General features: G+C 30.0%; 1 protein-coding gene and 1 long non-coding RNA gene across 2 annotated transcripts; one reads left to right on the forward strand and one right to left on the reverse strand.

Moving 5' to 3' along the window:
- The first annotated feature begins 764 nt into the window (after nt 1-764).
- LOC122195659 (uncharacterized) lies at nt 765-2,256 on the forward strand. The gene is made up of 2 exons (XR_006186135.1): nt 765-965; nt 1,062-2,256. It is a non-coding gene; the product is annotated as an uncharacterized LOC122195659 (long non-coding RNA).
- Nucleotides 2,257-10,463: 8,207 nt separating this feature from the next.
- LOC111918537 (uncharacterized) lies at nt 10,464-12,316 on the reverse strand. Its single transcript, XM_023914190.3, has 2 exons — nt 12,151-12,316; nt 10,464-11,360 (listed from the first exon to the last, which is right to left on the reverse strand). The coding sequence occupies exon 2, from the start codon at nt 11,291-11,293 to the stop codon at nt 10,658-10,660; it is 636 nt and encodes a 211-aa protein (XP_023769958.1). The 5' UTR covers nt 11,294-11,360; nt 12,151-12,316; the 3' UTR covers nt 10,464-10,657.
- Between the last annotated feature and the right edge of the window lie 12,883 nt (nt 12,317-25,199).

Consider the following 25,199-nt stretch of genomic DNA (forward strand, 5'->3'; position numbering starts at 1 on the left):
ACATATGAATAAGGGTTTAGATCATACCTTGATTGTTATGTAGCAATAACAATCTCAAATCCTCCTTGTAATGACTTTAGAAAGCTTAGAATCACAAATGTCACTCCTCTAATGGTTCACAAACACCACGAGCAAGAGGATGAAGAAGAGAAGATAAGGAGGCTGCCCAAAACGTGTGGAAAACCTAATCCACAAGTTCACCACGTTTTTGAGCCATAAGGGTCCTTTAAATAGAGAGGCTATTAGGGTTATCTAACAAGGAAACCCTAATTTGGATGTTTAAGCCCTAAGCAACCCATGGACTCCTTCCTTAAAGGCCTAGGACGATTTCTAATGGGTTTCCCCATAGAATTCGTCCACTCCTTTAATATGGAGTCCATTAGCTCAATATTCAACTATCATACAATTGACAGTTCTAGTCCCTTAAGTTTAATTAATGTCTTTTAGTCACAAACTTAATTCTTATTAATTCTTGACTAATATTAATTAAACAATATGATTTCTCCTTTAATATATTATTCTCATAATATATTAATAAATCATATTTAATCCTTTCTCTCCATAATTCATCCTATCAAGTTGCTTTGGTGAAGGCAACCCAAAAGGACCATGCACCATCGGGTCAAGTACATACCAAAATAGTTATGGACTTAGACACTAATCCAACAGTTTTGTCATTTTCTGTTAAAATCTTTTCTATTCTTTTTTGACAACAGGCCTTCTTATGATTGGATCTTCATGTGTGCACGGGTTGTTGTCTTAGATCAATTTGAAGGCGAACACATGCTGCTTACAACCATAATACTCACTTTAAGGTCATATTTGGGTTACAGGTTTTGTCATTTTTTGTTAAAATCTTTACTAACCTTTTTTATAATAGATATTCTTTTGGTTGGATCTTCATGTGCGTTTGAGTTTTTGTCTTATATCAAGTTAAAGGTCATGTCTTTGTATGGAATTTGAAGGTAAAATCTTGGTTTTACCAATAATCCTAATTTTGTTGGTTAGATTCGAAGGCCTGATCCTACATAAATTATGTTCTTGGACTTTTTGTGGCATAGGTTGAAAGAGCATCACATACTCCGCTATTTCTAAGGAAAGAGAGGTCTTTAAGGTATTATTTCTGGTTTGAGAAAGGAACGACCCAGTAAGTTGAACCCTTTTATATATTTTTGCTCCCCAAATCAAATGTTTTGTTTTCGTTTTCTTTAGGTATAGAGAACTTGGTGATGCTACGATTTGATGAGGAAAGCCACGAATCAAGCAAAAAACTTTGAAAATCATATAGACAATATCAACTTTCTATGATAATTATACGCAATTATGATGTTTAGATAGTACATTATAGCGGATCCAGCCATGTTCATAAGTGGGGTGCATAGGCAAGGCGGCTATAATCTCCTAGGGTCAATGAATCAAAAATAGAAAATATTTATAGATTATCTAATTTGAACAAGGTAACTTGTCCTGTTGTTGAGAAGGATGAGGAGAAGCTAAATCTAGAAGTCGAAATTGCCCTCGTCGTTAAGTAAAGTTCTCAAGCATTGATATGTAAACCAACCCCTTTCTATCTCTCTTTATCTGTGTGTTTGCAAAAATAAAACCCTTTCTATCTCTCTTCCGTGATTAATTTTTTGTTAAATCAAGCATCTGCGAGTTTTTGTCATTTCTGGAATCTTCAGTTATTTTTCTATGCTCTAACATTTGTTTATTTTCTCACTTTAGATTAATCTCAAGTAGCCATTGATATACATTTCTATCTCGTTTAATTAACTATGAGTAAAGGTTTATATATCTTGAGTACTTGGTGATTATGCTTAACATGGAAGTGAGCATCTAACAAATTATATGTTTTTCTGTATTTTAATTTGCATCAAAGTTTTTTGTTGTGATAATTTGCAGAATAAGAAAGTTTGCAGGATTAGGTGTGTCAACTTTGAGTGCAAAAGTGAAATCATCTTCAACCACTAAAGAAAACGTCATGGACTGGGCTAAACTTGGAATGTTTCTCGATAATCGTTTGGAATGTTTCTCGATAATCGTTTGTGTAATAATTGAATTTGGTTGTAAGATTTGGGTTCATATATTGTAAGTGCTTTTACTTGTCATTGCCATACTCAATATAGGAGTAATAGGACACTATGATTGTTGTTCCAACTCAAATATAGTGATGTTGGTAGCGTTGGTTCTTTTTGAACTGTATTTCCTTTTCTTGTAACTACTTTTTAAAAGTACAATATTGGAAGGATGATGGAATTACGAGCCTCAACTGATTCATGCTATGCTTGAGCTCAAAGATGAAAACTAGATTCCACCATAGGTTGGGCAGACACTAAGATGTTTTATTTAAAGATGTTTCAAAAGAGCAAGTAGCAATAAATATATTTTCACATCAGTTTCGAGTACTCAGGATTTGCGCGTCTTTACCTATGTTTATGGATCATAAAACCCATTCTTAAAAGGACTAAATTGAATTTACATGCAGTTAGCTACAATTGTAGGGTTATTATTAAAAAGATTCTTCTATGATTAGCAATTAAAAAATGAGTTTAACATATTCATCAATAATTGTCTAACTTTAAGCTCTTTCACAACCTTGGATATAACAAATTCTAATGTGTTCTTTCACATGATATGCATGCATATCGACCGAAATGTAAAGACAAACACACAAAATGTAAAAACAAAATCAAGAATATTAGCCATTCTAGGAAACGTGATTTAGCAATAAACTCAACAACACAAAAAATATATTCTTTATCGATATTTCCCAAGATTCATTGAATCCATAAGAATTGTAATATTAATATTTCAAAATGGCAGAAATTGGGACAACAAGACTAGGGATGTTATAAGGTTCGGAATCGGACCGAAACAGATTGGAACAGAAAGAACCGATAATTGAATTTCAACAATAATAGGAACCGAAACTGGACTCGTTACACCAATTCGAGACCGGTTTCGGTCCGGATGTAGTCGGTTCCAGTTCGGGTATTAACCGAAGGCCGACAGAACATGCACAACTTGCTTTGGAACCGAATAGAATCGGAAAAACCAAAAAGACTCGAAAAGAACAAGTTGTTTTATATATATATATATATATATATATATATATATATATATATATATATATATATATATATATATATATATATATATATATATATATATATATATATATATATATTCAGTGGTTGTTTGATAGTATTCTTAAACTCATGGGTTATTTGGTATTACTCTTACACCAAAGCAACAAGTTACCGTTTGTTTGGTAGGTGGTTATAGAGATACCATTTCAAACGAATTATTATGGTGTCAAAAATGGATGATCAAAATATGAATTGTAAGGTAAACTTAAAGATAGTAAGGAGGATGATAAATTTCTAAAAAAGAGACCTAATGGATAGATATATGGAGTTTGGTATTGTTTATATTTAAACAAAAATTATAAATTTCAACTACACATTGATTTTCGAAATTTATATATCTATTGTGATTCCTTTTGTAACCAAACTAATTGTCAAAAAATCACAAAGACTGATTTGGTAATAAAAAAATAGGAATTATTTATAGGTTTCAGATACTTTGAACAATCATAACGGAAATTATAAAGGTGATAGAGTCTATACAAACAAAATCCCTATCCCTAATAAAACGCTCTCTAAACTGCCACATGGCACATTTCTAGGCTATGTTTTTGCCACATGGCATTCTTATACTCGCCGTTCTTTTTTTTTTTCCCGCCTATTCCTGCTCTTCAATATTCAATTTCATTCCTAAAAATAAGGAAACACAAATATGTCAGGGATCATTTTTTAAATCAGCAATGGAGCATTAATGGTAATCCTATTAAATCCCAAATAATCAGGGAGACCCACAAAATAGCAACGTCGTTGTTTGATTGCCTCCATCGCCACCATCACTCTTTTTTAGGGTTCGCTACCTCTCTATTTCTATTGTTTATTATTTACATCGTTTCTAATAACTCTCATAATCCCTGATTATATGGGACTGAAATTAACAATCTTTTCTGTTTTCTAACTGACTGGTATAAGGAAAGAGTTTATTCCAATCATCGCTCAATCACTTCCGTCATACAACCTTCACCACCACAATCCACCCACCAGCCCCTTTTTTCTCAAAACCTAGCACCGCTAACCATTATTTGCCGCTTTCACCACCATGTGCAATCGTCAACATGACCGCCATGGACAATAGTTTTCTCTAAAAACCATATACCACTATTGCTTACTGATTTCGTCGTTACCATTTGGTCTTCCATCTCCCTATCTTCCAAATCAGGAGCAGGGGCATAAACAATTGAGATGAAACATGGAATTGGCCTCAAGTCTATTTTTAAAAAACCTACAGGGTAACAAGAGGTTCTCTTAAATCTTTTTTTAAACCCTTGAATATTTTTATTTTGTTTTATTTTGGGTTCTTTGGATTATTTTTTGTTATGCCTTTCGTTTACCATTGATTTGCCCTGTTTTTAGTTCCAATCAATACTTTCTATATGGAACGTTGTTGTTGAATCTTAATTCTTATATTGGACGAAACAATAAAAATCATTCACCCTTTAAGCCAAATGTATTGCAATCTGTTTTACAAATTGTTGGATTTTCTGTAATTAATGAGATGTTATTTACCCTTTGTTTCAGATGTTATACACATTGATTATCGTCATCTGCTGCTCTTTTCTTAGCTCACACCTACTGCTCTATAATGGAAGCAAATGGAAGGAAGAATGATCTGCTTTTTTTGCATCTTACAAAGGAATTTCTTAAAACCCTAATTTGAAATCTTGATCTCCCAAAAAAAAAGACACATAAATATCGATTTCCCTTTGGCAATATCCTCTAGATTATCGACCCATGTTCTACTTCCACAAAGCCACTTATTTTCAAGCTTCTTGAACAGATTAATAGTAGTTACTTCAAATTTTATCCATCCACTTAAACCAGTTTTGTATTCTTCTATGGATGCTCTTTTAATATCTACAATTTTCATAATCATCCAGTCAGTTCACTTCTGATGTATATTACTCTTTTGAGTTTTGTTTTGGATTATTTTTATAATATTATTGCTTTCTTGACTTTTTTTTGCTTTATTGTTGAACATATGTTTTCAAGTTCTACTTTACAAGACTCGTGTTGATGCAATAACCAATGATCAGGGCATCCAAAAGGTAATTTATTGCTTTTGACATTTTTTTCATGCTACTTGTATTACCATATGTTCTCTATGTAACTATGTGTGATGTTGCTAACTAACTCTTCTTCTTCTTTGTCATCTTGCTCGATGTTATTTTAATACAATTAGCTACATTGGACTTCTCTAATGAGAATTGTAATGTTTTTTTTTTTCAAGTTGTAACTTACAAACCTATCTTCAATCATCAGTACATATTTTATATTACGATTCTAATATTAGGCTTGACATTTAAATTGAAAGCACAGGAGAAACTATGTATATTTACAAAAAAGCCCTTGTGGTATCACCTAAATACTAAAGAATCATTTTGGCAATGTCAAGCATATGTTGTTTCCATGTAATTCTTAGTATATCTAAAATCCTATATAAAATTTTGGCTAAAACTTCCACTTTATAGGTGTTACGAATGGCTCTAGAAGCTATAATTTATTATTAAACATGATGAATATTCTAAAATAGAGTATGTCATTGCTTTTAAAAAATGATGCGGTTGTTGTTGACTCATCATCATCACTTTTAAAGGCTAAGAACACTCAACTTGAAAGCAAGGTTTGTAGCCTTTTTTAGTTTTAACAGCTTCATATATAAAAGATAGATTAGAAGTTGGCATGTTTGAAACGATCTAAAATGGTGAAATTTAATATATTTATAAAGCAAAATGTAACCCCATTTTAATTTTGGTTATATTGTTGTTTTGATGTGCAGATTTATAGAGTTTGGAGTGGCCATAGATAACATACTTTGAGCTCATGTTCTTTTGTTTACGTTGTTGTTTTATAAAATGTAGAAAGTACAAATCTTATTTCTTGTAACTATCAACGATACTACCTAATGAGCATCTTATATAATTGTTATTCTTATATTCAATGTATCAAATTAAAAAATTTCAAAGTAAACTATTATGATTTCTTATTAATCATGATTTAAATAAAACTATTTATTTTTTATAACCATTTCATATATTATTTATAAACAACGATGATAGACTTACCAATATGCATCAATCATTATATTTAAATTTTATGGTCAATTATATTATTAAATAAATTTCTTTTTTTATCGTATATTTTTTTTATATCATTAACCGTGTAACACACGGGTTATAACCTAGTGGTGTATAAAGAAGCGTTGTACGATTAATAATGTATAATCAATCATGTGTTATTACATATTTTCATATTTTGTGTATTTTTTTATAATTGTATTATTTTTATTTGAACGGCTAATACATTTCATATTTTGTGTCGCCTTGAAGTACAGTTTCTTTTTTCAATTATCTGATGTATCGTGTCACAAATAACATCAAAGTTGTATTCAATTATTTAAGACATCTACTATCTTTGGAACAAATATTTCTGTAAAAGAAACATATCACCTGAAAAAATTATTCGTCGCCGCCGCTTTGCGCGGGTCCACCGCTAGTGTGTGTGTGTGTATATATATATATATATATATATATATATATATATATATATATATATATATATATATATAAAAGTTGTGAGACTCATGTATAAACAAATAAATATAAAAGTTGACATATTTAAGAACTCTGAATTTATAAGAAAATAAAAAATAAACGAATTATTATAATTGAAATGTTTTTATCTTAAATTTAAATAAATAAACAAAAAAAGTAATGAACTTTAATTTGAGAATTTTAAAATTAAAAGTTACGTTCATTAATAAAATTGATATCCATTTATTACTACATCTATTACAATTATTATATTAAAATATTATGTGAAATTAATAAAATAGAAAAACTCATAAAATGACATGTAGAAAAAAAATTAATTCAAAATAACTACAAAATGATATTTGACAAATTGAATGAGAATGCGACATATAACAAAAAAAAAAACTTTCATTATTAAAGTAGATTTCTAACGCTGATTAATTAAATATTGATTGTTTAATAACATAATAGTCATACCATACAAATCAAAATAAATATAAAGTGATGAGGTATTCATTAAACGACCACATATTAAAACATAACGATGACATCTTTAATCATCTATGGCATACTAATAATCAATTTTACTAAGAGGGTGTTTGGCAAAGTTTATTTAAAATAATTTTTAACTTTTTAACTTATAGCTGTGTCAAAACGGAGTTTTTAAAAAAATGTTTGGTTAAACTTATCTGGTGTCAAAACGTTATAAGCTAATAAGTCATTTTAAGTGTTTGGCAAAAAAAAACTGCTTATATGTGTAAAATTACCAAAAAGGACTTCCTTTTATATTATGACTTATTTTTCTTATTATAACTAATATAACCAAGATTAACATTGTTGGTGTCCATAAAATTAATTGCATTGAAGGTAAGCATCTAAACGACTATTGAAATTGAAGGGGTTCAAATGGTAAACGACTATTGAAATTGAAGCTTATTGATGGACATTCAGAAATTACTGCTATAGAGTTCACTCGATTCTTGATAATGTTGTTCGTGGATCCAAGGTACATACAAATAAGCCTTTGTTGATATTTTTTAGCTAATGCATTGAGTTATATTTCTCTAAAATCATGGGTGGCATTTAGTGATTATGTCACATGCATTGGTCTACTTAGTTGCTACTGGTTTTAGGTTAGGGCATCCACAATAATTTGAACTCTATAGAGTTCAATGGAGTGTCACATCATCATTCACTATTCCATACAACTCTATTTATTTTTATCCCACAATGCATTAAACTCTACAAGTTCAGTGGAACATATTAAAAAAAATAATTATTTAAAGATTTAAAGACTTTCCTTTTTCCTATTGAAGAGTTCAATGGCCATTGAACTCCAAATCCATTGAATGTTAAGGTGACATTTCACAATGGTGGAGTTGTATCCATTGAATGACAAGTAGGCATGTCACCTCATTCAACTCTTCCATTAAACTCTCCATTGTGAATGCTTTTACCAGTTCTGGAATTATTGAAACAAAGAGGAAAGATAGATTGGGTACTATGGTCATTGCAGCTTAATTAATTAATGAATTGAGATTCATGGATTGAATCACAAAAATTAGTAATCTCAAGAATGAGTAACCGAAACATTTTATGTTGAAAAAGTTGATGAATGTTAGAATATTTATTATTGAATTTGGGACAAACAACATAAACAAATAGATTATTGTAAAGAAATGAGTAGAAACAAATTGGCTAATGAATTAAATTGACGAATTTAAAATTGTTGTACTCAACATTATTTCTAGCCTTGTATTCGAGATGATGGTAAAATATCCTGCCCTGATGCATAGGCTGTAAATTAGGCTGATAATTAGCTTGTATATATTGAGGATTATTCTCAAAGAGAAAATACCCAAAAACCAGTCTCTAAATTGTGAAAATGTTCACTGAAATTTCCTTTTGAAGTGGTTTGCAACTTGAATATGTATTCAAGCATCAAGTGGAAGCAATGAGTCCAATAGATGATGTGTGGATACTTTTCTTCCACAAGTTGGCATGTCAATGATTAATAAGTGTTAGGGGATTATATTAATCCTAAAATATAGAAATGATACATAAGGTTGAACGAAGGCTCTTTCCTTCTGACTTAATGTTGATACACTTAATGTGAAAGAAAAAAAAAACATCCCAGAGTCTTCTTTCTAGTTTTTTGTGTCTTGATGAAAAAATGTGGTGTTATTTGTAGCTTTATGAATGTTGGTTTGTTTAATTGCATATAAGTTAAAGGAAACATCTGGACCCACTGTTATTGAAAAGGGGATGAGAATGTGAAGTCTGGTTCTCTTTCAGACAAAACCAACCTTCTACTGAAGCAAGACCAAAAGAAGGTATTCTATGCTTTTGTTTCCTATAAAGACATTGTAATTTAAAAAATCTACCCTATTATAGCCTTGTATTTTCAAATTTGTTCTTATGAGGAGGACACTATACTTATTCAATTTTAACAGTGAAAAATATGTTATGTAATTGGATGAAAGTACATTGCTATTTTTTTAATGATAAAATTATACCAAAGATCATAAATCTGCATCCCATTACATAGTTAGATCATGAAAGCACATTGCTATTTTTTCATGAGACTTCATTATATTGACTGTTGGCTATAAGTATTGTAATATGCAAAATTACGTTATTTATTAAACATGTAATTCATCTTATTTGGAAGGTAAATCAATAAAAATAAATATCTTATTTACTTATATTAATCAACAAATATTAAAATTTCATTTCCTACTCACTGAAAAGTACAAGTGAGAGAGGTAATCGATATTTATTCCAGATCATGATAAATATGTTGTTTTTATATAAAACCCCAAAACCAATCAACAAATATGATGATAATAAAAGTAAAAATGGGAAGAATCTGAGATTTAAGATGTTCAAAATTGATATGCATAAAATGTATCACCAAATGAGAACTTACAATTACAATCCCATCCATGGCATTCATCTTTTTATTTCTTCAATGTGTTAATTAGTTAGACCTATATATATATATATATATATATATATATATATATATATATATATATATATATATATATATATATATATATATATAAGTTTTAATAGAAATCAAACACTACATGGTTGATATAAGAAATAGCAATGGACTTTCTTTATTTATGTATCACAACAATATCATATTTTCATTTTTGTCCTTGTGTTAATAAATACTAATTGTTTTGTTATTAAGGCATTGTACTTGAAAAAGCTATTCGATAATAGCAATAACAAAAGAATCTTATTAGGACATTTGTATTTGGATGACATTGCTAATAAATAATAGCCTATAGTTGGGTAGGTTATTGAAACAAAGTAGAATGGTATAATAAACAAATCATTGAAAGTATGCTGCTATTTAGTGTATTTTACCCTTGAAAAAAACCAACAAAGTAAAAATGTTTTGTTCAGAAGAAACAAAATCTACAGAACCTTCCATGCTAGGTATAGTCTGTGGAAAGACGATGCATAATCAAAATATCACTATGGTCCTGTTAATCGAGATAAATTAAAAGCAATAAAAATCTTATTCTTTATATTTATATATAATGAGAAATGACAACCAAACCATAGAGATCCAAACAATACTGATCTACAAGCATGGGACCAAATGGATTGGAATTCAGTAATACATTTATACAAAAAAATTAAAATTATTCTTTTGTTCATTTTAAATATATATATAAATAAATCTTGTACTTATATTTATCTATCAAACATGAAATTCAAAGTATTCAAAACTCATAATCCAATTCCATCAAACCTACCAAAATCAACACCCTCAAAACAAGCATATCACATTATTAAATCTTCTTGCTCTTGCATACATCCCAAAAGGGTCCAAAAAAAATATAAAAAAAATCCAAATTTCACCCTTTTAGAAATGGTTCCCAAGCATACATCAACAATAAATATGCCCCTAAACCCTACAACAACAAAAAAAAAAATGTCGCCTCAAATTTATCATATTCTTCACTACTCCATAACAACTTTAGCACCAACACCTTTCATTTTCTCAATTATTTGCTCACATTCTTCTTTACTCACCCCTTTCTTAAACACAACCGGTGCCTTTTCAACCAAATCTTTGGCTTCCTTAAGCCCTAAATCAGTACAACTCCTAACTTCCTTAATAATCTTAATCTTCGAAGCCGCCTCAAACGACTCCAACTTCAATTCAAAAACCGACTTTTCCGGCTTCACCTCCTCCTTAGCAGCCGCCGCCTGACCACCACCAGCGGCTAAACCGGCGGCACCCGGCTTCATCACCGCCACCACCGGCGGCTCTTTCATGCCCATTTTTTTCATCATAATTGAAGAGAGTTGAGCCACTTCGAGTAATGTGAGCGATGACATTTCATCCACGAGTCTCCAAACACGGTCTGTTGGTGGGCTCCGGTGTTCGGTTGGATCGAATGTTGCCGGGTCGTAATCGGTTGGGAGACGTTTTTGGTCCATTTCTATTTCTTCTTCTTCTTCTTCTTGTGTTTGTTTTGCGGGTTGACTGAATTTTCTGGTCAACCATGTGGAATTGAGGGAAATTATTGGACCACGTGTGTGAAATTGAAATCCATGGGGTAAATGGTGCCTAAGCTTTAGAAATAAACTCATTTCCGATTTTATGAATAATCCTTCAGTTAGTTTTTTAGCTGGATTAAAAATAGCCCATTCGCGATATCTGCAAAAAAAATAGTAGAAGTCAAAGTTGGGTAGTCTATTTAAAGAAAATAAGATAAGGTTATAAAATAACAATGTACTTATTTTATTTGTCTACTGTTCTTTTTTTCTACTTCAAAAAGTGTCACACTTAGAAATGCCCAGTCACCAAGGGTAACAGGGATGTGAAGAAACCGAAAAATGGCATTTTTAACATATCATTAGCAAAATTTGTCCAAAAATGAAAAAAATATATTACATATGTTTGGGTAAAACCATAAAAAGTTAGTAAACTGAACTGCAAAAAAAAACGTATAATAAGTTGACATTAGATCTTATTTTAACATATATATAGAGTAGGTTGTTATTTTATGAAAGCCTTGTAGCTAAGGATATACATAAATTGTAGTATTATACTAGAACAAGATTGTGCAATCTAAATGATATTAGTCATGTAAGAAGAAAGATGTAAAACATATATAAATTTGAAGTTTGAAGCCAATGTCAGTTAATCGATTAACTTAATTATAATTCAATTTTCCATGTTATTCGATAAAATAAGTCCAAAATAGCTACATAATCAAAGGTATGTTGGACTCGCGCATATTAGGAAAGTGTGTGTTTTGTATAGTATATAATGAGATAGGATCCTGTACTCAATTTATCTAAGTTCGTGTAAACAGAAAAATAAGTTCCTGAAATCGATTCCTATTCCAGAATCTGTTTGGAGATATCAAGCAGTAAAACTACTCAGTAATTCTCGTGAGGTATACAACTTAGCGACTGCAAATAATCTCTTAGAAGATCGTTACCTATTCTGAGATCGTGATAGCAGCAAGAGAAATCGGCGATTAAAACTCTCCTGTTCAGAATCGTCGACAGTTTAAACTTGGCTCGTGAATGATCTTGAGCTCGTAAGCTGTTTTGGAAGATCGCCAAACACACGAAGTGAACTTGCTGCGAGAGGAAGAGATCGTGTTTTGCCCTAAAGAAATAAAAGAAAAAAAAAACGTTTTTTTTTTCTTCTTTTTGGGCCCTTGTTCAAATCAGAAACCCTTTATTCACTAATTGGCCCAAATCTCATTAAATTAGTTTTCTAATTTGTGTGCAGAAAAAAAAAAAAAAACATGTTCTATTGAATCATATATATATATATATATATATATATATATATATATATATATATATATATATATATATATATATGGTAAAGTGAATATACCTAACAACCTTATATAAGCTTAGGTATCTAACCACATTATACTACATTGTTTTGCATTATATTTTCATTGCAATCATCTAAGATTCTTAAAGTTGAACCATTAACTTAATTTACTTCTAAGATTTTCAGACATTCACCATTATATTCCTCCTACATCATTTGATTTGTAACGGTAGTATATGAAGCCCACCAAGGAGTCTCCCATAGAAAGACGTCATTTGAAGGAAGATAATGGTAAAAGTCTAAATATTTTGGAAGCAATCAAGTTACAAAGTTGAATTTTAAGAAGTTTGAGTGATTACAATGCAAATATGATACAAAATTACGTAGTATGATATGGTTAGGTAACTAAGCTTATATAAGGTTGTTAGGTATATTCACTTTACCTATATATATATATATATATATATATATATATATATATATATATATATATATATATATATATATATATATATATATATATATATATATATACTAGTAGCGTACCCGCGCGATGCGGCGTTGGAGATTAGTTCATTTCAACGATTGGTTTCCTTTTGGTGTCATTAGATGATTTCCTTCTGGTTGCGGCATATGTGACAGATTCATTTTGGTGAATAGTTTCCTAGAGGCGATCGGTTTTCTCTCGGCTTGTGGTTTTTATTTCTTTGCAGTGAAACATTTCATATTTCAAAGAAAACACATTGTAGTCTGTAAAAACTAAAATATGTTCATGTCTTGGTTTAAAAATATAAGTATATTGTTGTTTTAGATTAAAAAGTAAAAATATCCACGATTTTGGTTAAAAAATATAAATTTGTTATTATTTTTGGTGAAAAATAAAAGTAAGTTGTTTTTTGGGTTAAAAATAATTATATTATTGTTTTGTGTTAGAAGGAAAAATATGTTATTTTAAGCTAAAAAATACGAAAATTAAAGATTTAGAAATAACATCGTAACCATACACAACCCATATAAAGCAGAATCGATTACTTTCATTAAGAGTTTCCAACTAATAGTTTAATTTATTATGGAATAAATATGTATAATCAAAAAAATAAAAATAAAAAGGTTTATAATTTTAAAATCTTGACCGGTTTATTCTGTTAACCTAAATAGACAAAATGTTAACCGAAAACCGAATAAAATAAGGTTTTAAAATTTCGATTTAACTGAAAACTGAATAAAATCAACCGATTAAAACAAACCTTATTTTGTCCAGTCGGTTTATTCGGATTTGGTTTTCTTCAAACACCCTTATTGACGAAAGACGTTATCTACATTTAAAGTTTTAAAGCTTTATCCTTTTGACATGTAGTTGGTTTCTATACGACGTAAGTCTTGATTTGTAAAAAAAATAAAAATAAATAAAAACAAAATAAAAAAAACTTCACTTAACTCACAGGTAATAATGTAAAATTTGACTTACAGCCTTTCCTGTATACAACATATACTCACATGTCAAAATGGAACACAGATAAACGGTATCTGGGTAAAAATTAACTCACGTCCTTACTTATATACAAATAAGTAGTAATAAAGTAATTACTTATATACAAATAAGTAGTAATAAAGTAAAATTTGACTTAATCAAATAGAACGCAGTCCAACATATATGTGCAAACTTTTGCTATTTTACAACCCAAAGAGACAAATTACATAAGACTTTGAATCATATTACAACCAGGAAGATATATAACCCCAAGCCTTAAAACCCTCATTAAATATATTTTCCAAATCAAAAAAATCTTCTTTGATATGAAAACTGCATCACTTCTAGAAAGTCTATACAACAACATTACCATAGAAATGAGACTCTAAAGTGCAGTAAATCTCTTATTGAATGATTATTTGGGAAAACTGAATACCAACACCAGCATGTACGACAAAACCTTAATAGCTAGCCCACACCCATATAAATTTTTGCAAATACAGTTCAAGTGACACCCTAACTCTCCCAAAGTAACTTATCCCTTAATTTGCATTGCCAAATCACCAAATATTGCCAATGATAGCTCAACAATTCCATTATGTTGAAATCTCTTTCTTCAAAAAATGTTAGGGGACGCCAATGTGTGAAATTTAAATCAAATAAAGATTACTATTTAATTTACCTCAAATAAGAAAATATTGGAAGTTTGAGATTACAATTCATTAGGCACAACAACAATGAAAAGTTAAGCAGACAAAGTTACATGATTAGTTAGCATCTACCATCACAAAGGATAAATGCCAATCCTTTAGAAACTTTATTGTTGATTTTCTATGACTGTCTTACTAAATAAATTGATGTATGTTTCAGAAGTTAAATAATTCCAGCAGTTAAGGATTCCATGTTCGGTGATGCCAATATAAACCCCCTAATAAGTAATCAAATTTACATACTTGCATAAGATCCATAAAATTTTCAATTTTACATACTTGTAAACTCCATAATTTAGCTGAGTTTGTAAAGATTAGTAATTTGTTGAGTGAACGTGTTTTACTGGACATATTACATAGATTAGTCCATTTCGGATGATAACTTGAGCTAATTAAAGTTAAGAATGACAATTAAACACTCTCTCATACATTTTATCGAATAGATAGAGAGTGCAACAACATTTATGACAACCTAATCACAATACATTACCAAACAAATATGATAACAAATCAAGAAATTCAAAGGACAACCGGATAATAAAACCTCCATATCAGCAAAAAAGAACCATAAGCAGCACCATAAAACTTCAAAGAGTAGCATCTACTTATTTCAATCACCATCCAATATAATAAAACCCTCATTGTATGATATATGAGCTTGAAGATTTAGCACAAAAGAAATCAATAATTACCAAGCAACTTTGGTAAACCCATTAAGACATCAATAAATCGCAACTTCTTTAAATTATTAACCAAAAGAAACAATGAACCTTTTCAATTAATCAGTCTTCCAAAATCAAAAATTCTTTGTAATAATTGGTTTGTTTGGAAAGAACCGAATGGTAAAGCCTACCTGATTATATCCATTTATGTGTGTATGAGAGAGGGAGGGGTAGCCATAGTTAGATCTGAAATAAAAAAACCCAAAATATCTATCAATTCCTTTTGCACATAAGAGTCAACAAACTTGCACCTACAAGCTCTCCATACCTGATTACATGTATAGAAGTGATTAGGTCGATGGTAGCAGCAAGGATTTTACAATATAGATGATTTCACTCTGTAACATGGATGGTAGCAGCAAGGATTTTACAACTTAGATGAATACTAAAAATCAACGAATATTCAGGTACGCACTCAAGGCTGACAGATCTGCTCAACAATAAAAACCAAGCATAAGCAAGAGGGTTAAATCCAAAACTGAAAAATCTCTAATAACCCCACTTTTGTCATAATATGTGAAGAATACTTTAGTAACTTACAAAGTCATGAGTAAAGCATAAATTGAACCTCTCTGTTATACCATTCGATAAAGAAACCACCATGTTTTTGATATCAGATCTGAACTCTCCCCAGAAACATCTCTTGCTAGGTTCAGACAACTATAAAGGTACACATGGATGTTGTTGCATTTAGAAAGAGATTCTCTCATCTCAATAGCATCTGACGAAGGTTTTGGGATTTTCGGAATTGGCCAGCTAATAACTTCATTCTGCAACTAAGGGACAAATGATTAGCGTATAGGTTCACACACATACACAGAGTTAGAGAGAGAGAGAGAGAGAGAGAGTACAGAGAAATATGCCTTCATCGTACCCTTTCCCTTTGAATCAAATCAACATTTTCATTATTTCCTACAAGATTTGTATAAACCAAATATGAAAATGATTTTTAGCAGTGAGTGGAAGTAAAATCAAATTAGGGGTGTGTGTGCGTTTAGATCGTGATGCTCTTCCTACAAACCCACACATAATATTCATTAGAGAAACCAAACATCCACAAAAAATGTTTACAAATATAAGTTACTTTTAAGAGCACCTAATGGCAAGCTACGACAGAGGCGGAGGTGGGTTGTGATGTCGGAGAGCGACCACATGCGATTTCAAAAGTACCAACCTACAAAACTTAGCAATAAACTTAAGCAACAACTCATCAACACCCAAAAGGGCGATTTACACAAATTAACATTTGGAAGAAGAATAACCCTTGTCTGACTAACGGTTTATAAAAAATTAGGGTTTTAGGACATAAATTACGGTATAAGAAAGGAGAATAGAAAGAGAGTTACAAATTGGAACGAAGATTGTTTGATGTTGTAATTTGAGGATAAGCCAGCTTTTTGTTGATCCCATCCGATCGTTGTGGTTTGCGAAGAATCGAACGAAATGGTGGACGGTGACCCGCTAATAGGTTGTAGCAAAGACGACCAGATGGTGGTTGAACGTGATGTTGGTGTGTGATGTTGCCGGAGTCAGGTGGCGATGGTGGAGGCGCTGAGACATTCAACAACGACGCCAAGAGAGAGATGGTAGAGATTTGGTTTGATGGCGACTGTTGTGTAGAGGAGATTAGGGTAACTGCGTGTAATACTGTAAAATACATGTAGGTGTTTAGGCTGTGAATGGTTGGTGGACTTCTAGGGCGTCGATTGAGAATAGGAGACACTGCGATTTTTTGGTGAGTATCGATCGATTCTGAAGCAATTAGGAAGGAGACGCAAATAAAAAGGGTTCGATTTCCTTCTGATGGCGGCTGTTGTGTCTAGTGTTGTGTGTAGAGATTAGAGAAGATTAGGGTAACATCAAAGATAAGGTAATACTGTGTACGTATACAACGATGTGATTATAAGCTTAATATTATTGTACATGAGGTAATAGGTATTGTACCTTTTAATTTTCAAGAAACATGCAATATGTTTAATAATATAGTAAAGATAAAGATATATCAACTCACCTAGCATATTTAATTATTTACGACAAATTTTTTGATAGTGAAGTATTTTTAATTTTTATGAGCTTTGTGGAGTATACATTGAAAATCCCGGACCACCAACTCACAATTTTTTATATGTAACTTTCTTATTTCTTTTTACTTTCGTTTTATTATGTGGTTTAACAATGTACATTTGTCGACTTCTTTTGTTCAACCTACACCAACTGAATTAGAGCGGCTAACTTGACCATTTTATGTGGGTTTTTATTATGACGATCATATTCACTTCAAGGATAATAATGGATCGTACACTATTTTTTACGATTTTATTCCAACATAAATAAAGTTTATTGATTTCCTTAATATGGTTTACTCAATCATAAATGTTGCTTAATTATATTTTATATAGAAAAGCAATACATATTTTCTAGACATGAACGACATCGTACGCCACTTGTTAGACGTAAATATACTTCTGGTTTAATGTTTTTTTCCTAGCCGAACAAAATAGTCATTATTGGACGGATATTTATGTTGAAATAATAGAATGATAAAAGATTTTACAGTGAACTCATGTTTCTAAGTAATGTAATTGTTATTGTTAATGTAGTTTTTTAATTTGATATTAGTTAAATCTAGTAACCGAGCTCGCGCATTGCCACATATTTTTATATTTTTTTTTGTTGTGTATTAGGAAAGTAGAGGATGAAAAATTATATATATATATATATATATATATATATATATATATATATATATATATATATACACTACGGGGACGGAAAATAAACACGAAAGTATAGAAAATGAATGTGTAAAGTGAGACAAATTATACAAAGTTGAGGAATTGAAGTTGCACTTTACGCATTGACATACATGTCCATTGTGCATTTACAGTTGTACTATTAGCTAGTATGATGTTCTTTCAATTAAGTTCGTATGTTGCCGAAAGTTTTTTTTTTTTTTTGCCTATTAGAAAAGTAGAGGATGGAAAATCATATTATAATATCTGGACGGGGGATAAACATAAAAGTTTAAAAAATGAATAGTAAAAGTGACATCTTACAAAATTAAAAGTGGTCGAGGGTCAAAGTAATATTTTAAAAACTAAAAAAATAAAAAATATCATTTTACAAAATACAAGGATTGCAAGTCACATATTATATAAAGGTGGGAGATTAAAGGGTATTTTATGCATTAAAGTATTTGTACATTGTGTTATTGTGCTTTAGGAGTTATACTTTTAGCTACAACCCACAAACTAAAGTTACAATTTAAACTAAACTTTATATATCTTATATTATATTATAAAACATATTAGTCATATATTAAATTTAAGATGTATAAGATATAATTTTTTTTTGTACAAATCAATTATGTATAAATATATCATTAATATTTGTCAAAAGTTTGAAGACTTGAATTAAAAAACATTATTAATAGATTTAATTTGAAGCAAAATAACAATTTTAAAATATTAAATTCTTATATATAAATTAGTTAATTTACATTAATTGGCGAATTCGTAGGTTCAATTCCTACTGGATAGGGGTGTTGAACGGGTAATTTTTTCGGGTTTCGGGTAATTCGGGTTTTTCATGTTAGAAAAATTACCCGTTACCCTATCCAAACTAAATTCGGGTATCGGGTCGGGTTTGGGTAATTTGGGTATTACCCGAAATATATGATTTTTTTTTTGAATTTCACCTAAAAATAAATTTAATGAAATAAATACGTCGTGCTTTATTAGTCTTGTTTATATAAACAAACGAGACATAAACAAAGTTACTCAAGCTTTGAACATTGAGATTTTCTACTCAATAATACATGAGATATCAAGTAATTTTTTAACGACTTAATCTAATCTAATAAGATGTTAAAAAAACAAATACCTAAAGATCTTAATTTAAAAGTTTAAAATGTTTAAGATAAATGTAGTCATAAGTTTTGTCATGTTCTAAAGTTTCGTCAAGATAATGAGTTTGTTTGTTCTAATAAAAACTATAATCAAGAAAACAGTTAAATTTTAACGAACGTGATGATATATAAAAATTACTTTTAATATTGTTAGTGTCGTATTGTCATAATAAATATATTTATGTTTTACAATAATGATAGTTAGTTTAAGCGTGATCAAATACCTGTTATATAGTACAAGCTCTACAAAAAAAAAATATATATATATAATTTGGGTAATTCGGGTATACCCGAAACCCAAATAATATACCCTTTACCTGACCCGAAAAAATTTCGGGTAACCCGATTACCCAGAAAAATTTACCCGATACCCGATTTACCCGACTCGTTTTACCCGATACCCGAAAAAATCGGGCAGGTAATTCGGGTATTGGGTATTTTCGACAGGGCTACTACTGGATGCATGCCAATGGGACCCTACAATAAGTCTATTGGAAATAGCTCTGTATCAATGAAATCTCATCATCCATACATAAAGAATTGATGTGGTATACTCATATCATACTATATGAACAATAAGAATTAATAGTCTTATTGAGACTAGAACTCATAGGGAATCAAATCGATTTATGGATGGAATCAGGGGGAATATGAGTCGAAGCAATAACAAGAATATTTCTAGTTTCATAATCCCTAGAGAGAAGGTTCACTAATAGACCTGGGGACAAGTAATTCGACTCATTCACATCCAGATCATGAATGTTTGGAATCCATATTATGCAAGGAGACATTGCTTTTGCTAATTCGAATTGAAGGGTGATATAAAGTAGGTCTGCAGAGGCGCATAATAGATCGATATGAACATTATGAGTTGTCCCGTAATAAAACCAGTTGTTGCTGATACCTTCTTCTCGGTTCCTTCTTCTCCTTCTTCCATAATGTGAGCTCGGAGAAGGAAGAGATAGGAGGGCCCTATGAAGAATATGGTCAGAAATCCATAATAGAGTCCGACCACAACGACCGAATTGATTGAAAGATTTCGTTGAAATTGTTCGTTTGGAAATTTCACGAAAAGCTAATCATAGGTTCCTCTCTCCATCAGAACAATAGGGACGTTATGCTCATTACTAAACTTGTTGAAGAGATGAAATATAACCAAGGTATATCTTTTTGATCAGAGGTTGAATCGATCATCAAATGTATAAACATGATAAATATAATGTCTAAACATAAATATTTTATTTAAAAGTGATATTTTTATATATAATAGCTAATAATAAATTCTAATAAAAAAACTATTTATCAAAAAATTATTTATCGTCGTCGCCTTGCGCGAACATATATCTACTATATAATTAAAATTAATGATATATGACACACGAATTCAATAAATTATTAAAGAATTCAATTCAATTTTGCGGCCGAAAATAATATTTTAAACTTTCGATGAACCCAATAACATATAAAATTAGACGGTTAATACCGACAATCACAACCATAAATTGTTTAAGAATTTATATTTTTGAAGCATAGAACATAACAATATGGACAAATTGTTGATATGTATATTCATACGAGCCAATCCAAACAATTGCAAGACTATCAACATCAGTAAAGTTTGCTCAACTTCTTTATTTCTTCCTTCTTTTGTGTCGAACTCAAGAAGGTGGAAGAGAGGTTAGAGCAGCCAATTTGGTAAGATTAAGGTTTTAGTATTTTGTTTTTTATTTTATTATTATCCACAATCCACACAAACACATATATAATTGGACAAAGTCTGTAAAGTCTTTTTAAGTCCACCATGTAATATAAGCCCACCATATTAAATACTACAGTATATAATTAAATATATGACATTTAAGTTAAACGGTTTTATCTAAATATGATTTTATTGATTTTTTTTTATCAAATCTCCCTTCTTAATAAATAAATAGGTTGAATCTCCTATTGCCACGTGTCTTTTTCCTAGCCTACTTCTTTGCCATGTGGCACATTCTACCGTTTTTATTTTTCTGTCTTTAGTAACTAATTTCCTGATTTTCTGGGATTACTTTCAATTTCAGCAGACTATTATAGGTAACACTATCAATTCAATAAATTCCACGGGAAAATAGCATGTAATCTTCACCAGTTTTCAAATTTCAAAGTTCAAATTCAACCTAAATTTCTATCTGCTCTTTATATCCCACTTGACGCAGGGAGAAAGCACCTCCTCACAACCTTATTGTCAACTAATGCATTTTTTTCCAGGTTTTCCATATGCATGCAGGTTTGTCCACTTTCTTCTTTTTGGTTCTTGCTAACATTCACAATTTACTAATTTCTTTTAAGTTCCAAAAGTTTTTTTTTACCTTGATACACTAATTGAGCGATTGGACAAAGTTATGTCCTATTATACAATTTTTGGCGTCCAATTTCTTTAATGGTGGTATGGAGTAATTTGACAATCAAATGGTCATAGCATCTATTGAGTTTTCCCATTTTTGTTCAATTCTTGATTTGGGGATTTAGGTTTTTAGGGTTTATTGCAACAATACCTGTCTTCCTACAAATATTTGGTTTCAAGAATCAAAGTTGTAAAGGTAAGTGATATTTTAATAGCTTTAATTTTAGTTTGTTTGATTCAATTTTATCATATATTTCATAGGAAGACATTTGGGGAGTTTGATGTTTTAAATGGCTGTTAAGGTTAAAGAAAGACTACACATAAGAGGTAAAAAAATTCTGCAAATGGTATATGTTTTCAGTTTGTTATTTTTATTATTTTTTAATTATGTAAATGTTCATTGAATTCACCAAATCTATTGTCGAGTATGCATCGTCACTATGCATTTGAAAGTAATGTAATAATAATGTGTTGAGAAAATGTATCTGCAAACTTAAAAGAGCCTATACAAATGTTGATGTATAGGTTTCGACCATCAAATGCAACCTCAATAAGATCACAATTTGTTATGATTTCAGAATCTGACTTGGTTATTAAAGAACTTAGTTTACTTCATATGGAAATCAAAGAACATGATATTTTCTTTTTTGAAATGGGTATCAAAGAACTTCATTTTTAGAGGTGGATTAGTTTCAACTTTCAAATTATTAATTTTCGCAAAAGATGATGTTGATCTTGGTTTTGTAGATAAGTGGAGTCTAGCATGAAGGCATGGAGAAACAAATACCTTTATGAATCATACTCATTCTTGATGTTGTTTGGGTAATCTATAGGGAATGGAGTTTATGGTGCTAGAGTTCCACTTGTGTTAAATGAAATATACTATTTTATTCAATACTATCTATCTGTCATTCAAGTTTACATAGACCCGTCAACACCTCTCTTAACCTCAAAAACCTCATTTTATCAATAACTTTACTTTTAAATGTTGTTAAAGTCAGCTTTCTACCATTCATCATGTTGGGTTTAGCAAATTTTCATTATATAAATGGTTTATAAACCACTATATATTTAATCGGAGCAAAAATTATGATAAGGAGTGTTGTTTTTTCCATTCGGTATATAATGTTTCCGCTCTTTCAATAAAAATAGTTTACTTCGGCTTAAAGAAATATGATCTTATTGAAAATGTTGTGTTTGTTTCTTTGGTTGATTTTGCTTTGTAAGTTGTATTTAATTGAGAGTTTTAATCTGATGGATGTATGCCCTTCCTTCTCCTTTATGTATTATGTTGCTTGTGTATCATTTACTTTTACCAAGAATTTAAAAGAAAGTTGCATTTTGGGTTTAATAGTATGATTGACTTTTTTTAACTTCATATTCGTAGTGACCATGCTAAATTATAGCAAGTTAAAAAATTGATCTTATTTTAACATTCTTAGTTTGGCTCCTTTAAAAATAAAACTTTTGGTAAAATTCTAACATGGGCTAAAAGTTTTGAAAATTTTACATTTTTAGTAAATTAAACATTAAAAAAATAATAAATAAATAAATTATTAACTAATAATAAATAAAATAAAATAATAATAAATATTTTATTTATTGTTTATATTGGAGAAATTTATAATTTAATAAGATTAAATAATTAGTTTGATAAAATATAAAACTATGATTATTGGTTAATTTAAGTTACTTACATCATCTTACATTCTAATCTAGCTATTCTAATAAACAAAACATAATATTATTATTTGTCTTTATTTTACGATGCTTATTTTCCATGTGACATGCTTCTAATTTTTTCTATTAATTGTCAAAAATATTTAATTACTAAATCCCGAAATATTAATTCTAAAAATTTCAAAATCCACTTTTTTTTGAAAGAATATCAAAATCATTTCGATATTTCAGACACAAACCTTATTCTATTTCAAAAACTTTTAAATTATTCGTGATTTTAATGAATCCTGTAAAATAAAGATTATATTATTCTACATACCAACTATACAAATCAAACTTATGTTATATTTATTTTGTTCAAATTTTATTTTATTTTATTTGTCTATATAATATTTATAATAATAACAACCGTGATTTCCACGGGTTATAACCTAGTAAATAATAAATAAACAATATATCTTTTTACCCGTTTGAAATGATAACAAGTGCATTAAAATATAATTAATATTATCCAAATATAACACTTGTTATAATTTTATAATATAACTAGGAAGAAAAAATAAGAGAATATTTAATTCCTCATGAAATTATCTAATAAATATTTATTCTAAGAAAATCTTAGACTAAGACCACTTCAAAACCGTGGCTGAGAATCAACTTGAGACCACAATATAAATGAGTAGACCGAAATCGAACTGTCTGGTCTTTTATTTATATATATATATATATATATATATATATATATATATATATATATATATATATATATATATATATATATATATATATATATATATATATATATATATATATATATCAATGACATGATATGCTTCAACTTGCTCTTTATAGCCTATAGGTCTTCTCCATTGTCAATTTGATAAATACCAAATACAATTATACAAATATACCATAGCCTCAAGTTTTGTACTTCAATGTCTACATTTACGTTTTATCCTTTTAAGGCCCAAAAATATAATATACCATTCTTCCCCCATGGCTCCACCCCATGGCCCAATATTTTCAATTTACAAGAGTACATTTAAAATAAATAAAACTTGTCACAGAATATATATATATATATATATATATATATATATATATATATATATATATATATATATATATATATATATATATACTAACAAGATATAGAACGACTAGGGTTTAATATTATTATCAAATGAGAAATAAAAAGATACAATGAAAGAAAAAGACAATATATAGACTAGCTAATGGGCCAACATAAGATCCAATACAAGAACGCATTCTTGACATCCATATGATAAATCTTCCATTGGCGAATGGAAGAAACTGCAATCAAGGTGCGAACAGTCGTCATTTTTGCAACAAGAGCAAACGTCTCCTCATAATCCATACCATACTTTTGCTCGTGCCCTTTCGCAACATGTATGGCTTTATAACGCTTAATAGATCCATCAGACTTTTTTTGATTTTATATGCTCAAAGACAACCAATCGTGTGCATTCCGGGCTGAAGAGAAACCAGATCCCATGTATGAGTATGATAAAGAGTTGCAAGTTCCTCAGCCATAGCAGTCTGCCAAAGAGGATCAGAAACGGACTCTTTGTAGGATGTTGGCTCAGAGAGACAATGTACATTAGTAATAAAGGAGGAAAACACTGGTGAGTAAGAGGAATAGACAAAGTCAGGAAGCGTTGTGGACTTCTTATTACGATAAGGTCTCGATGGAGAGGGTCGTGATGATCTACAATGCAGAGGATCAGTGATAAGTGGTGGATAAGCATCAGGTGGTGGACCAGTGACATGTGGTGGATCATCAACATCAATGCTAAACG

Source organism: Lactuca sativa, chromosome 8, assembly GCF_002870075.4.
Source record: "Lactuca sativa cultivar Salinas chromosome 8, Lsat_Salinas_v11, whole genome shotgun sequence".
Lineage (NCBI taxonomy): Eukaryota > Viridiplantae > Streptophyta > Magnoliopsida > Asterales > Asteraceae > Lactuca > Lactuca sativa.

Excerpts from the sequence above, each read along its gene's own strand:
- LOC111918537 (XM_023914190.3), bottom strand. The coding sequence starts at position 11,293 with ATGAGTTTATTTCTAAAGCTTAGGCACCATTTACCCCATGGATTTCAA.